General features: G+C 38.8%; 2 protein-coding genes across 2 annotated transcripts in view; one reads left to right on the top strand and one right to left on the bottom strand.

The window, feature by feature from the left end:
• The window catches only part of LOC139951646 (uncharacterized), a 42,542-nt gene that overhangs the window by 24,855 nt on the left and 2,416 nt on the right, over nucleotides 1-15,271 (top strand). The window contains exons 15-21 of the mRNA XM_071950621.1: nucleotides 6,371-6,550; nucleotides 9,211-10,335; nucleotides 12,173-12,203; nucleotides 13,298-13,585; nucleotides 14,180-14,283; nucleotides 14,588-14,752; nucleotides 14,898-15,117. Of these exons, the coding sequence (XP_071806722.1) occupies nucleotides 6,371-6,550; nucleotides 9,211-10,335; nucleotides 12,173-12,203; nucleotides 13,298-13,585; nucleotides 14,180-14,283; nucleotides 14,588-14,752; nucleotides 14,898-15,117 (2,113 nt within the window). The remainder of the gene's footprint in view (nucleotides 1-6,370; nucleotides 6,551-9,210; nucleotides 10,336-12,172; nucleotides 12,204-13,297; nucleotides 13,586-14,179; nucleotides 14,284-14,587; nucleotides 14,753-14,897; nucleotides 15,118-15,271) is intronic.
• LOC139951799 (uncharacterized) lies at nucleotides 2,538-5,804 on the bottom strand. The gene is made up of 3 exons (XM_071950867.1): nucleotides 5,798-5,804; nucleotides 3,540-4,807; nucleotides 2,538-2,570 (listed from the first exon to the last, which is right to left on the bottom strand). The coding sequence occupies exons 1-3, from the start codon at nucleotides 5,802-5,804 to the stop codon at nucleotides 2,538-2,540; spliced, it is 1,308 nt and encodes a 435-aa protein (XP_071806968.1).

The raw sequence follows: 15,271 nt of genomic DNA, 5'->3' as shown, positions 1-15,271 counted from the left end.
AAAGTCAAGAGAAGGTCACCAACATACCCATTTTTGTGGAATACGTGAGGCCCTTTCATATGATGTATAGACTGTCAAAATAGATTTTGTGTTTGAGGAAACGTGAACTGATGAATAATGGCGACTGGAGAAGAGACTAACTAACCAGAAGGGAAATGTTTGTTGAAAACGCCTTGAAAACAGACTACGTACGTTAAGCCCTTTCATATGATGTATAGATTGACAAAATAGCTTTTGTGGTTGAGGAAATGTGAACTGATGAATAATGAAGACTGGAGAAGAGACTAACTAACCGGAAGGGAAATGTTTGTTGAAAAGCCTTGAAAACAGACTACGTACGTAGAGCCCTTTCATATCATGTACAGATTGTCAAAATAGCTTTTGTGGTTTAGGACATAGGAACTATGCATAATGACGACTGGAGAAGAGACTAACTAACCGGAAGGGAAGTGTTTGTTGAAAACACCTTGAAAACAGACTACATACGTAAAGCCCTTTCATATGATGTATAGATTGTCAAAATAGCTTTTGTGGTTGAGGATTTAGGAGCTTAATGCATAATGACGACTGGAGAAGAGACTAACTAACCGGGAGGGAAATCTTTGTTGAAAACGCCTTGAAAACAGACTAAAGCGAAGCTATTTATAGGAGAAAAAAAAAATAAATACAAAAATAATTACTTCAAATTTTGGTCGTCTAGTGGTCTCCCATCCAAATACTGACTGAGCCTGATTATGCTTAACTTCAGTAAATGGACAAGAACTGGAGTTATCAACGCAGTATGACCATAGATATAACCAATGAATTACTTTTGAAGAAAACTGACATTATGTTGAGAACGCCTCGAACGCAGACACAAACGATCAACACGTGCAGTTGCAGAGCGTGACTATGCTCCGCAATGCACCGCATACTTACACGTGGTGACCGCAATGCACCGCATGCTTACACGTGGTGACAAAGTACATGTACATGTACTTGTAAAATCTTTACGCGCAATCAATGGGGGAATTTTGTAGTTCTTTATACATGAATTTTAGAATTTTCAACCTCGATTTTGAGCCGGAAGACAAAATCAAAATGGGGTCATGTCTGTGAGGCGTTTACGGAGTTTTTATTGACCTTTCCGATGTTGTATTGATTGTAAGAATCCCTCGTGTAGAACAAAAGTTATGATTTTTTGAAATAATAAACTTTGAATTAGTGTATCTCGTCATCGTGACGTAACAACTTTTGCATCATCTACTGGTTATTGTCTACCAGTGTGCAAAGTTTCAACTTAATGCAAGCTTCGCATCTATGCTTTTTTTTGCGAACAATCGACAGCGAGAGGAAGAAGAAAAACCAAAAAAAAGAAAAAAACGAACAATAACAAAGAGTTGTTCGGGCTGTTACCCGAACACCTAATAATTGTATTGTATTGTAATATGTTTTATTCCAAACTGGAACACACCCCATAACCCTGGGGAGGGCAACAATATTATAAAAACAAAATACATTTAATGAATAATAATAATAAACAGCTTTATATAACGCCCTTAACCCCAATAGGGTCCCGAGGCGCTTCACAAAGGTTAAAAATATTAAGTGAATACAGACCAATCTAAGGAAAACCAATTTAAGAAAAACAGATTAAAAATGCTTAAGAAAATTACAAACGACCAAAGACAATTATTAAAAAGTTAAGCAAGTAAGAACAATGCTGGACAATTTAAGATAAACAGATTAAAAATGCTTAAGAGAATTACAAACGACAAAAGTGTTAAAAATATAAATGGACAGTCTCAAAATTGCTGAAACATAGGTACATACTAGGTATTTGTAATGCGCCAAATCTATCTACAAAGATGTTCAAGGCGCAGCAGAGACAATGGGCCGAATAAATAAAAACTAGCATGTGCTTTTACTAGCCTTTTACTTAAATCATCATAAATCAAAGTAAGCCTGCAATTGGTCAAACTAGTAAGTAAACGCAAGTTGCTTGAGGGACTCTTCTTATTGAGATGTAAATAAAACTGACCTTTTACTATTGCCCTGTAGCATTTACTTGCAGTTTTACAAGATACTGGGCGGTATAAAGGCCAGCATTGGCAATAGGTCGATAAGTAAAATATCAGGCATGAGCATTTGCTCAAATCTCTATAAATAACCTTTTACTGGAAAAACACTGTTTACTTGAACGGATTAGTAATGGTCAGAGAAAAGCACAATAGTGGGGTATTCAGGAGTTTAACAATATGGCTTTTTCAAAAAGTAAAAAGAAATTGATTTTATGTAATTGTCAAGTTTTAAAATTAATAATGAGCCCATACAGCGAGTGATTTATAAAAAATTTCTTGAAGTTTATATTGACGAATGTCTTTCATTGAACATCCATATCAAAGAATTAGAAAACAAAATCTCCAAAAATAGTGGTATCATGAGTAGATTGAAGTATACACTCCCGTCAAGCATTCTGTGTACTTTATATTGTTCACTTATTCTTTCATACCTATAATAATAATAATAATAATAATAATAATAATAATAGCCACCATTTATAAAGCGCAAAAAGCAGCGGCATCGAAGCGCTGTTAACAAACATTAAAAATCTTAAGCAACAAAATAGACAATCTAAAAAATACCTAATGCTACATTAAAGTCACCTGGAAGTGGTATTTTTTCAAAATAAAGCTTTTGTCACTAATATATGTGTTTTGATGAGTGGAATGTGAATAAACAGTTAACTAAGGTTTTAAAAAATCAGTTCTTATGTTATTTACAAATTTAAGAGTAGACCCCGACCCGAGAGGGCGCTGTTCGTGACGCCAATCGAGGCAGACTTTGCCTGTAATGCGTAGAGTAAACACAATTGCAAAGTACATGTACGGGCCAAGTCGTGAGTTTGTACGTTTCAAAAAAAGATTTTTTTGTTTTTTTCCGGCAATGCCGACCAGGTGTATTGCTAAGTAGGATTTGAAACTTTGCATGGTGGAGATAAGATATAGAAGAGTTTGCGGTAACACCATGTAATAACAATCTCTAAATGAGTTGGGGTGGTTCTGAAAAGAACCGTTGGGTTAACTCGACGTTTCGATCAGTATGCTCTGATCGTCTTCTGGAGAATGCTGGACTCTGATGCTGCATGCTGCTTAAGTACTAGGCGGTGGATCAGCGGTGATGCACGAAGGCGGGAAATGTAGGCGGGAAGTGAACTCGATGATGCGTGGTGAAACCTGTTGTGGAGCCTTGGGGGTTGTGTGGGGGGTGTGTGCTCACTGAACCGTGTCAGTAGGAACAAGCACAGGGGACAGTGAGGGTGTGGGGCCTAGGTGACTGAGGGTATAGATGACCCAAAGCAGTCTAATAGTTGGGGCCTAGGGGGTGACCGTGGATATAGAAGATCCATTGGTCGGGAGAAGGGGGAGCCAGATGTCACTGATGTGGAAGCCGATGTCTTGGGGTACGGTGTCATGCTTGTGGATCTCGATGGCCTCTCTAATGCGTCTAGGGTGCCACGCCTGGATGGGAGCGATGATCTCAGCAGCATCCCAGTTCACTCGGTGGTCAGCGATGTGGGAATGCTTGACGATGGTGGATTTATCGAAGTCCCTTCTCCTTCCGTGTGCTCGGTGTTCCTTAAGTCTAGTGGGAAGGTTACGCCCGGTTTCCCCGACATAAACCTTACCACATTCGCATGGAATGCGATAGACTCCGGCACGGGCGGAGGGGTCCTTCTTGTCCTTGTGCGATTGGAGAGAGCCATGGAGTTTCTTCGGGGCGGAGTGATACACCTTGATACCTGCTTCCTTGAAGATGCGTTGGAGGCGATGAGAGGGGGGACCTAGGTATGGTAAACTAACTGTGGGTGTGTGTGTTTGACCTTGGGTATAGGAGACCCTTTGGTCGGGGGGGACGGGCTTGCTAGTCTTGACTTGCTTGGCGTTGTATCCATTCCGCTGTAGAGAAGTGGTGATGTGCTGCAACTCATGCTGGAGGCTATCCGGATCACAAATGGTATAAGCCCGTTGAACCAGCGCACGGTTGACTGACGACTTGATGGCTGGATGATGGAAAGACCGCTGATGCAGGTAGCGGTCGGTGTGGGTGGGTTTCCTGTAAATGCTGTGATGTAGGGTGCCGTCTTGGTTTCTTGTAATGAGAACATCCAGGAAGGGTAACTTTCCGGAATGTTCTTGCTCCATGGTGAACTTGATACTGGAGTGTTGTTGGTTGAGGTACTGCAGAAATTCATGGAGAGAGTCCTGACCGTGGGGCCACACGACAAAGGTGTCGTCAACGTAGCGGAGCCACAGGCTGGGTCGGAGGTCAGTGGTGAGGAGTGATGAGGACTCGAACTCCTCCATGAATATGTCAGCTAGAACCGGGGATATAGGGGATCCCATGGAGGTCCCAGCTGTCTGCTCGTAGTACTTGCCCTGGAATTGAAAACAACTGGAGGAAACGCATGTGTAAAGCAAATCATGAATTTGGTCAGGTGAAAGACCAGTACGATCAGGGAGGGATGGGTCATGTGATAATCTCTCCTTGGCCAAGAAGCAAGCTTCATCAGTGGGCACATTGGTGAAGAGAGATTCCACATCAAAACTTACCAAGATATCAGTGGGTTGTAGGGTTAGGTTGCGGGTAATGTCAACAAACTGGGTGGAATTGGAAACATGGTGTTCAGTGAGACCCACCAGGGGTCGAAGTACTTTAGCTAGGTACTTGGCAGTGTCGTAGGTGGGGGAACCCCTCGAGGCAACTATGGGGCGGAGGGGAACTTCCGGCTTGTGAATCTTGGGATTGCCGATCTCGTGTATTGCTGCTGAATGCAGAAAAACACTTTTTGAAACGTACCAACTCACGACTTGGACGTACATGTACTTTGCACGCGTGTTTACTATACGCATTGCAGGCAAAGTCTGCCTCGATTGACGTCACAAAAGGGGTAGGCGGAGTCAGCCCCCCCAAACAACTTTATATATTTTTTAAACATATAAATCGTGACAAACAATTACTAAAAAAAATTGTTTTATTGTTCGTAAGCATATACTCTTGTTTGAAAGAAAAAAAATCTATTTCAAGGTGAGTTTAAAAGTTAACAAACAATTAAAGACCGTTTACATTTACCTCTCTTATTGTAACATTATCTGGGCCAATACATACAAGTCAAATCTGGATAAGTTGATTTAACTTTAAAAAAAGGCTATTCGCATTGTATGCAAGGCCCCCTTTCTCGAGCACACCACTCCCTTGTTTAAGAAACATAAGCTATTGTCTCTTAAGAATATAAATGTATTTCAGCAAGATGTTTTTATGTGTAAGTTTGTAAACAACCAACTTCCTAAATCATTACTCAATCTTTTTGTTTTTGACAGCACCGTACATGATTACATTACTAGGTCGACAACTAAATTACCTGTTCCCCTATTTAGATCAACTCTTTTCCAACACACAATTTCTTTCCCTGGACCAAAAAACTGGAATAATCTTCTACCACCAATTAATAATTGCCCCTCAATTAGCTCAAAAATACAGACTAAAAACATTTTTACTAAATTCCCCAAAATAATTGATTGATTTGCATTTAATACTGGTAGTTGGCTTAGCCGTTACTTACCTACCTATTTACTTGTCTATGTTTTCTAATTTGTATTGTTTGTTTAATTGCTGTTCCTTTGTTTACTTCTCATAAATGTTTACTTCTCATAAAAATCTCATAATTTTACTTCTATACCCAGTCCGCACTGATGAAATGTCTTCAGAAGTATCTTCTGGTTCTTTTAAAAGCATAAAACCAACAATTTCTTTTTACCCCACATCTTAAAAATTGACCCATGCCGTCATCACAGATTTTTTTGGGATTTTTCACCAAAAACACAAAATTCTTTAAAAATTTCAAACTTTTGCTTATATACCAAGTCCACACTGATAAAATGTCTTCAGTAGTATCTTCTGTATCATTTGAAAGCATAAAATCACAGAATTTTTTTTCACCCTAAATCTAAAAAACGACCCATGTCGGCATCACAGATTTTTTGGGATTTTTGATCAAAAACACAAACTCACAAAATTCTTTAAAAATCTCAAACTTTCGCTAATTTACCCAGTCCGCAGTGATAAAATGTTTTTAGTAGTATCTTCTGTATCATTTGAAAGCATATAATAACGACAAAAAAATGTCTCCCCAAATCTGAAAAATAAACCCATGCCGGCATCACAGATTGTTTTGGATTTTTTACTAAAAACACAAACACACAAAATTTGAGTAGTTGCTTGAAAGAACTAGCCGATGAGGCTTGGCGGAGAAGAAGAGGGACCTAATATAATAAGTCTCATCTAGAGTGACTAACCAAATCTTCATTTATTCTCTACTTTAATTGAATAGGGGAGTCGAGTAATGCCTCGTCTATGTGAAGAGATCAGACGATTGAAGCATACATGGTATCAAACCAACTATCCGGTCATTTCATGGACACAGTTCTGTTATAAAATGAAGACTGTTAACAGATCAGCTGATGATAGTTTGCATCGAACTGCAGCTGTCTTTCTGACTGCAATGAGTGAGGTATGATTAATAATGGATCTTACATTCATTTAAAGACACTGGCCCTGTTGGTACTGTTAAAGACCAGTCCTCTCACTTGGTGTATGCATAAAATCAAAATCCTGAGAAAATTTCTGCTCAGTTGGTCGTCGTGAAGAAAACACGCAGTTGTCACACAAGTTGTGTGCTTTCAGATGGTTCTTCTGGAGCTCAAAATCTAAATCTGAGGTCTGAAATCAAATTCAAATATTTGAGTGGAAATTACTTCAGAGGGAGCCATTTCGCACATTGGTTTATACAATCAACAGCTCTCCAATGCTCTTTACCGAGTATTTTTATGCTAACAATTATTTTGAATAGTTACCAATAGTGTCCAATGTCTTTAAGAGATAACGGGGAGTGTTCTTTTTCATCTTGCTTCTTTAATTTGTTTTCTGTGTAATACTTTACTTTGTGTAAATTTGTCTATCTGGTTCAAACTTTTTATTTGTAACTTTTCTAGCGCCTTTAGAAAATATTTGTATGAGCAAATCAGTACATAGAACGTTAACAAAATCAAAAGTGCGTAACAGAAGTACACAAAATTACTATAGTGTTATAGCAAAATAATAAATAAATAACTAGGAAGGAACTATGTACAAGAAAGCCCCGGGTGCCTCGCCAAACTCAGTCTACGTCAATGTTGGGCAAGGTGTGAGGGTTTCAAATAATGAACAACAAGAGAAATGTCAAACAGGCCCAATTAAGGCACATAAGCAAAGCTCTGATTGGACTTTTCATGAATTGTAGAGGTTTTAACCACTTTAAATATCATTGCTATAACTGTTTGATACTATTCTTCTTCTTATTCTTTATTTGGCCAATAAACAATTACAAATACAAGCAGACAGTATGTCAAATAGATAATTATAAGTACATGTACAAAAGTAAATACAAAGCAAGAAAAACAATATGGGCACAGGAAATGATAAAACAACCCTAGTGATGGCCAGGATCAACAAAAGTATAATTAAACACTGTAGCTCAAAGCCTATTAATCCAGTCACATAGGGAAGCAAACACACTATAAAAATACTCTCTATGTGCAATGATGAAAAAATAGTCTGTGTTTCACATTAACTGCATTGTCTTATGAGGAAGAAATCTGTGTTAAAGGGAAGGTACACGTTTTGGTAATTGTCAAAGACCAAGACCAGTCTTCTCACTTGGTGCATCCCATCATAACCACAAAATAACAAGCCTGTGAAAATTTGGGCTCAATTGGTCATCGAAGTTGCAAGAAAATGATGAAAGAAAAAACACCCTTGTTGGATGAATTTGTGAGCTTTCAAATAAGAATAAAAGACTTTTAGCTAGAAGTCTTTTATTATTTTAGTGAGAAATTACCTCTTTCTCAAAAACTACGTTACTTCAGAGGGAGTAGTTCCCCACAATTAGTTATACTTGCAACAGCTCTCCAATGCTCGTTACCAAGTCAGTTTTTAAGTTAATATTTGTTTTGAGTAATTACCAAATGGTACCTTCCCTTTAATGTTAACATCAGATATCAACATTTTGGGGTTCAGGTGTTGTCAGTGTTTAGAACGGAATCAGCCTGATAAAGGATGTTATTTCCTCAGTTTCAGGTACTTTTCCTCTACTATTTTAAAAAGGTTTGTCATTGTTATGACTTCCTCATAGAAATAGAACCTGGAGAATGCTGAGTGTCTCATTGTGCGCGCGGTTTCGTTGTGAGACCATTTTTATGGACGCGCATACGCCATTTTGGTAAAGCGTGTATGGGAAAATATTTTGCCATACAATTTTGCCATACAATGACATCATCATTGACCAATGAAAACACCAGAAATGGTCTGTATGCGCCGACATTTGCCTTTTTTGCCATGCGCGCGTATCACACGTACGATGAATGTTTTGCCATACGCGAAATTGCGCGGTATTGATACGCCGCGTCCACAGACGACACAGAGGGTGGTCGAGCTCAGCATTCTCCGGGTTCTATTTCTATGGACTTCCTCTATCCTTTCAGAACACAAAATGAGATGCAGAACTATTTCTGGTTGAATATTCTCATCTTTCAGAAATGAGAAATGAACTTGCCAAATGGCACATTTGAAATTGCCTGAGATTTTTTCCCCATGTGACAACTTTCAAGAATACAATTACCGTGTGCCAAATACACTTGAGGATTGCAGAGAGTGTGCTCATTGTCCAATTTTTCTCCTTTAGAAGTCTGTGCACTTTAAAGGGTCTGGGTCACACAATGTCCACAAATTTACATTAAACTCGCACAGTTTGAAGATAATAATGGTAGAATGGTTCCCTTCAAATATTACTTGGTGATGAGGTCCTGTAGTTTTTGAGAAATGAGTAAAACAAGTCACAAAAATAATTTATAGAAAGTACATATTTTCATGACAATGTTTTACTCATTTCTCAAAAACTACAGCACCTCAGCAAGTAATATTTTTCGGTAAGCTTTCTCCTGTCATTATTTTCAAATGGTGTAAGTTTAGTGTAAATCTGTGGACATTGTGTTTTGTGTTACAAAAAGTACCCACATTCTTTAAGAATTCTCCTGAATTCATTGTACCCAACTGATTGTTCTATTGACCTTATATCTCAACATGTACCCAAACTCAGTGTTTTTGGCATTTGAACTATTTGTATTTTGATTTCAGATCTACTACAAGAAGCAATGTGATGAAATGGACTGGGTTGTATTAGAGCCACGTTGGCTGTGCTACGACATTATTGGTCGACTGTTTGCAGGGGATGACTTCCCTAGCAATATCAGCCGTCTTGACAACAAGCAATTGTATTCAATATCAGATATAAGGGGGTTACTGCAAGATTTAGCTGATGTCAATATTCTTATGGATCTACTGCAACATCTAGAGCTGGTGTTCCGCTATGATGACACACATTATATAATACCAGCTCGGTTACCGATGGATTTAGACCCTGTCGTTTGGAGTAAAGACCCACGCTTCACCGAGTATTACGGGCGTAGAATCGAATGTAAAGACGACACTGATATATTTTCTCCTGATGTGTTTCCATGTCTACAAGTGCGCATCATGAGGTGTTTCTGTGATCTTCAAAGTGGAGTGTGCATCTCTAGACACTCCCTTAAGTTTTCTCGAGACATCGAGGGGCTAGTTCAACTGACAAGCTACCAGAGAGCGATTCATATCTGTGTTCGTGGTAGATCTGGAAAAGTAGATCGCAGTGCTTGTTACACACAACTAGAGTATGTGTTAGGTATGGTGTTGAGTGAAATTGAGCATCGCTCACCAGGAACCGCTATCAATATCTGTTACCTCAGCCCAAGATCCTTGCTACAGCATAACGACTTGGAAGATATATCCTTCTACACCGAGGCTGACATCCAGTCTGCTAAGCATCGTGTTGTCGTCCATCCTAAGACTAGGAATACTGAACTATTAACTGATGTACTGTGTGTGGGTTATAATAGCACCTTCCTGAGACGTGATGGGTTAGAGTGTAGTAGTGCTTGGCTGCTGGAAGAAGATCTGGTAGCTCTCTGTCGATGTTTGGATATTATTCATCCTCTAGGGCAGGACTATAGAGGTCTGGCAGAGGCATTGAGTGTAACCGAGTCTGAAATGGACTACATGTATCATCTCTGTGTACGCAGAGATACCTCACCAACGAGGGCGCTACTTGAGCGAGTTCAGCCCAGTGTAGGTCGTCTGAGAGCTATTTGTAAGCACCCTGGTCTGGTGGGCTGCAAAGAGGCAGTAAATGTCATTGATAAAATGCTGCAACGATTAGGACATCAGGTAAAAATATATTATAAAACAAAGACACTGGGGTTGATTTCACAAAGAGTTTGGACTAGTCTTATCTTGGGTTAGGACAAGTTACTCGTCCTAACTTAGGACTAGCCATGCGTTTTTCATATCTCCCATGACTAGTCCTAAGTTAGGACTAGTCCTAACTTATTGTGAAATCGACCTCTGGACACCTTGGGTAATTGTCAAATAATGATAATAATAATAATAATAATAATAATAATAGTAATAATAATAATAATAAGACTTGTAATGCGCACATATCCACCCTGATGGGTGTTTAAGGCGCAGTCTTCTCACTTGGTGTGTTTCAAACTTAAACAAACCTGTGAAAATTTTAACTCAATTGCGGTCATCAAAGTTGCGAGATAATAATGGAAGAAAAAACACTCGTGTCACATGAAGTTTTGATTGGGGGACCTCAAAATCTAATTCTTAGGTCTTGAATACCTCTTTCTCGAAATACCTCTTTCTCGAAAACTTTGTTACCTCAGAGGGAGCCTTTTCTCACAATGTGTTATACTTTCAACAGCTCTCCATTGCTTGTTACCAAGTACATTATTATTTTGAGTTATTACCAATATTGTTCAGTGCCCTTAAAAAGAATATTGAATACACGCAATTTGTTTAATTTTATTATTTAAATTTTTTATTGCGGCAACATCCAATAGCGCAAGAGCCACTGACAGGATGGATAAAATCATTACAATTTTAATAGATGTTAAACTTAACATCTATTAAATCGTTTGCAGTACCCGCTGCTAAAAACATAAGATTCGAACTGCCTCTAGCTACCGGGCAATCTCAGTGGTCTAGTTGGTCAGACACTGCTCTATAATTGCAAAGGTCGTGGGTTCGAATCCCACCCGAGTAAAAATGCCTGTGAATTTTTTTCTCAGGACTCGGGGAAAGTACTGAGTATACAGTGCTAAACACAAAAATTAACATTACAGTCTTGATTTGAATAAAAAAACATACTCTGTCATCATATAGACCATGTGAACTTTGTTTACAATGTGTGACCTTGTACATTCTTTCAGTATTCTGGCAGGCACAATACTGCACAGGTCATTGGAAAAGTTGACATTTTGTGTCATAACTTCCACAAAAATCCAAGACTCATGAAAGTAAAAGCTGGACAAGTTTTGAGATGTGTGCCCCTTACATTATATCGAAAACTGAAAAGAATTAGACATTGAAATCTCCTTTAAAGGAACACGTTGCCTTGGATCAGTCGAGTTGGTCTTTGAAAAACGTTTGTAACTGTTTTTTATAAAATGCATATGGGTAGAAAGATGTTGTAAAAGTAGAATACAATGATCCACGCAAACATGCCTCGAAATTGCGTGGTTTTCCTTATACCTCGTCGACTAACACGTCGGCCATTTATGGGGGTCAAAACTTTGACTCCCATAAATGGCCGACGGTGATAGTTCGCACAGTAGAAGGAAAACCACGCAATTTCGAGGAAAACTTGTGTGGATCATTGTATGCTACTTTTAAAACATCGTGCCTGCAGGAAGTCCGGGCTCTGTGACTCTTTTGTAAACAGGTGACAGGTCACATCGTCTAAAGTAGAGTTTAGTAGTGTAACTCGGTCCGTTTTATACACAGCACAACAGCAAATTGAAAAAAAATGTACTCTAATAAGGCGATCAAAATCAGCGCCACCAAGGCATAACATAATTATGTATTATGATGCAAAAGGTATGGTCACAGAAGGCACTCCTCAAACGAACAATGATGTTAGACCCAGGTATTATGCTTATTTTTATTTCATTTTCAAGAACTATAAAATAAGTTTGAATTTACTTTCTTCTTACAGGTGCCTGACAGTGATGCCAGCTTCAATTTTGGTGAGTTTTGTTGTGTACTATATTAGTTTTAGTTAGTTTTATATAACTGACATACAGATCCTTGTCATTTGATTGGTGAACTTACTTCACGTGACATTCACTATTACTCCCATCCGCACCGGCGATCAAAAAGACCTATTCGCCCAGGGAGAATAGCATTTCCCATTCAACAGTTAGGATCATCCTTGTTCCCAATTTTTTGAGCAGTACAGCGCCACCGCGCCGCTGCTAGAACAAAGGAGCACCTGTGCAAAAGGTTGTGAACCGATTTGTGCATTGTTGCCGCTACTCGGCGCTATATGATTTTTGGTTGTCAAGAAATTCTGTGATTTTTTTAATAATGTTATACTTTTAAAATACATCAAATGACAAGGATCTATATGTCAGTTATATAAAACCAATATTGAATTGCTTTCATTCATGGAATGGAAGGAATACTATCGCTCGGTAAAATTTGGACTGTTCCATTTCACTCAGCTTCGCCTCGTGAAATGGAACAGTCCAAATTTTACCTTGCGATAATATTCCTCCCATTCCACTCTACCACTCAATATTTGTATATTATAAAACTTTAAACTGGCATATAAATGTACAAACAGAGACATAAAGAGACAAAGAAGCAAAATAGCTAAAAAATACCAAGGCGGTGAGTGGCGAGGAGGAACAGGTGACCAGCACCTCTACAAAGCTGTCCTGCCACAAAGAATGCCCCCTAATACCCACCCACAGTTAAAAACCACCCATCTCACTGTTAAAGACAGTGGACACTTTTGTTAACTTATCTCCACATATACACAAAATAACAAACCTGTGAAAACTTGAGCTCAATCGGTCGTCAAAGTTCCGAGATAATAATGAAAGAAAAAAACACCCTTGTCACATGAAGTTGTGTGCTTTCAGATGCTTGATTTCGAGATCTCAAGTTCTAAATCTGAAGTCTCGAAATCAAACGCGTGGAAAATTACTACCATCTCGAAAAATACGTCACTTCAGAGGGAGCCATCTCTCACAATGTTTTACACTATCAACAGCTCTCCAGTACCCAAAGGGTCCAATGGCTTTGAGACCTTATGAGATCTTTGTTTACCTTACAGAGGAAAAGTACAAACCGGATCAGCTCAGCATTAAGGTCCTGGTCTGGAGAGAGGACTTGAGATATGAGGCTGGTGCCTTACGCGAAGTCTTAAACCCTGAATCCCTACTAGCTTGGAACCCATCATTGTTTGATATCAGCGATAGAGAGGAGATTGAAGCCACTCAGAGAACATTAGGAAGGACTAAAGCAGTGGATAGGATGCTCTATAAAGTTATAAGGTCACAGGATATACAGTTGTATCGTGACTTCAGTGTGGCTTTGGAAGGACAACAGAATACTACAAAAGGTAAAGTTTTGAGGTGGAAGAAGCACTGATTCAAATTTAGGCACAGGTTGAATGGTGAAGAACCTAGAATGCTTAAAGCCATTGGACCCTTTCGGTAAACAGTATTGTCCAAGGCCCACACTTCGTGTATCACAACTTATATATAAAATAACAAACCTGTGAGAATTTAGGCTTATTTGGTCATCAGAGTCGGGAGAAAGTAATGGGAAAACCCACCCATGTTTGCGCATGTTTCGCCATGTCATAACATGTGTTTACTAAAAATCCCTAATTCTCGTTGTCGAGAATTGATAACTCTTTTAATGTTTTCTCAAAAAGTAAAGTATTTCATGGAATAATATTTCAAGAGAAGTCTTGTCACAGAAAAAGGCAAATGCCTGGACGTTTTATGAATATTCATTCCTTTCCTTCAAAGTTGCTGCATATAATTTGTTCAAGTTCTTTCTAACTTTGTATAAATAATCACGAAGGGCTTGGTGCCAGGACTCAATTGGCCATGGTTGTATGGGGGTCAATATTAATGCGTAGTACTGAGTAGTTGTGATGATGTAAGATCCGATTTGGCCAACTGATTTATTATACATATTGTTTCAGGTGTTGAGACATTGACGGAGGTTATTCCTAACGCACAAGGATCTTACAAGGATTATAGTATACCTGCTGCTAAGCCGTTACAATCACTCCTTGATCCTCACAATGTAAGTTATTTTAACTTTTATTTTATTTGAATTCTTCGGACAACAAAAAGCAAAAAAGAAGTTACTCAACTTGCGTTGAACTGATGTTATTAAAACAAATATAAAAACTATATAGCGCTTTTTCAAACCCGAAGGGTGTCTCAAAGTGATTCAAAATACTACCCCTGGTCACTGGGCCTTAAACCGTCTCAGCTCCGCCTGTGGAGTATACAGCGTTGTGCAACAAATGCGTACTCGACTAAAATACCTTTAGATGATTATAAAATAGAGTGATTTATATTTTGTTTTGTTTTTCTCTAAATAGAACTACTGTATGTGGAAGGACACTAAGGGATTGGCATACGTCTTAAACAACAGCGATTTCAATGGTAGACGAAGGAAGGGGTCAGAGGTTGATCTTGGTAATATATGTCATGTTCTTCAAGAACTAGGATATGTACTACAAGTTCACACCAATTTAACTGCTAAGGTAATGTAGCATTACATCTTACTCATCCTTTTTATTTTTTTTATATTTTTTATTATTGAATATTTCTACAGGAGATATCAGACAGCCTATTGGTAACTATTGATCAATTAGTTATTGTATTGATTATTATTGAATATTTCAACAGGAGATATCGGACAGCCTAGGAAGATTTAGAAGCAGGTTTGAATGCGATGACTACTGCTCTGCTGTTGTTGTATTAATGAGTCATGGTAATACTGGAGTAATTAAAGGAGTTGATGAAACCAGCATCCAACTCAGAAATATCTACTCAATGTTTGAGGGTCACCGGTGCCCCGCTCTCCTCGGTAAACCTAAGCTGTTCTTCATACAAGCCTGCAGGGGAGGTATACCTGTTTGATATCTCTGCATGATCATCTTGGAGCTTGCATGTCATGGAAGTGTCCTGGCCGAGGGGTAAAGAGCACCAAATTCAAACTCTGGTGTTCAGTCTGATCAGCAGTGTGTGGGTTTGAATCCCCAGCAGTGGCACTTGTGTCC

Source organism: Asterias amurensis, chromosome 19 (assembly GCF_032118995.1).
Source record: "Asterias amurensis chromosome 19, ASM3211899v1".
Lineage (NCBI taxonomy): Eukaryota > Metazoa > Echinodermata > Asteroidea > Forcipulatida > Asteriidae > Asterias > Asterias amurensis.
The sequence above is the reverse complement of the archived record's forward strand: the minus strand, read 5'-3'. Positions and strand labels throughout refer to the sequence as shown.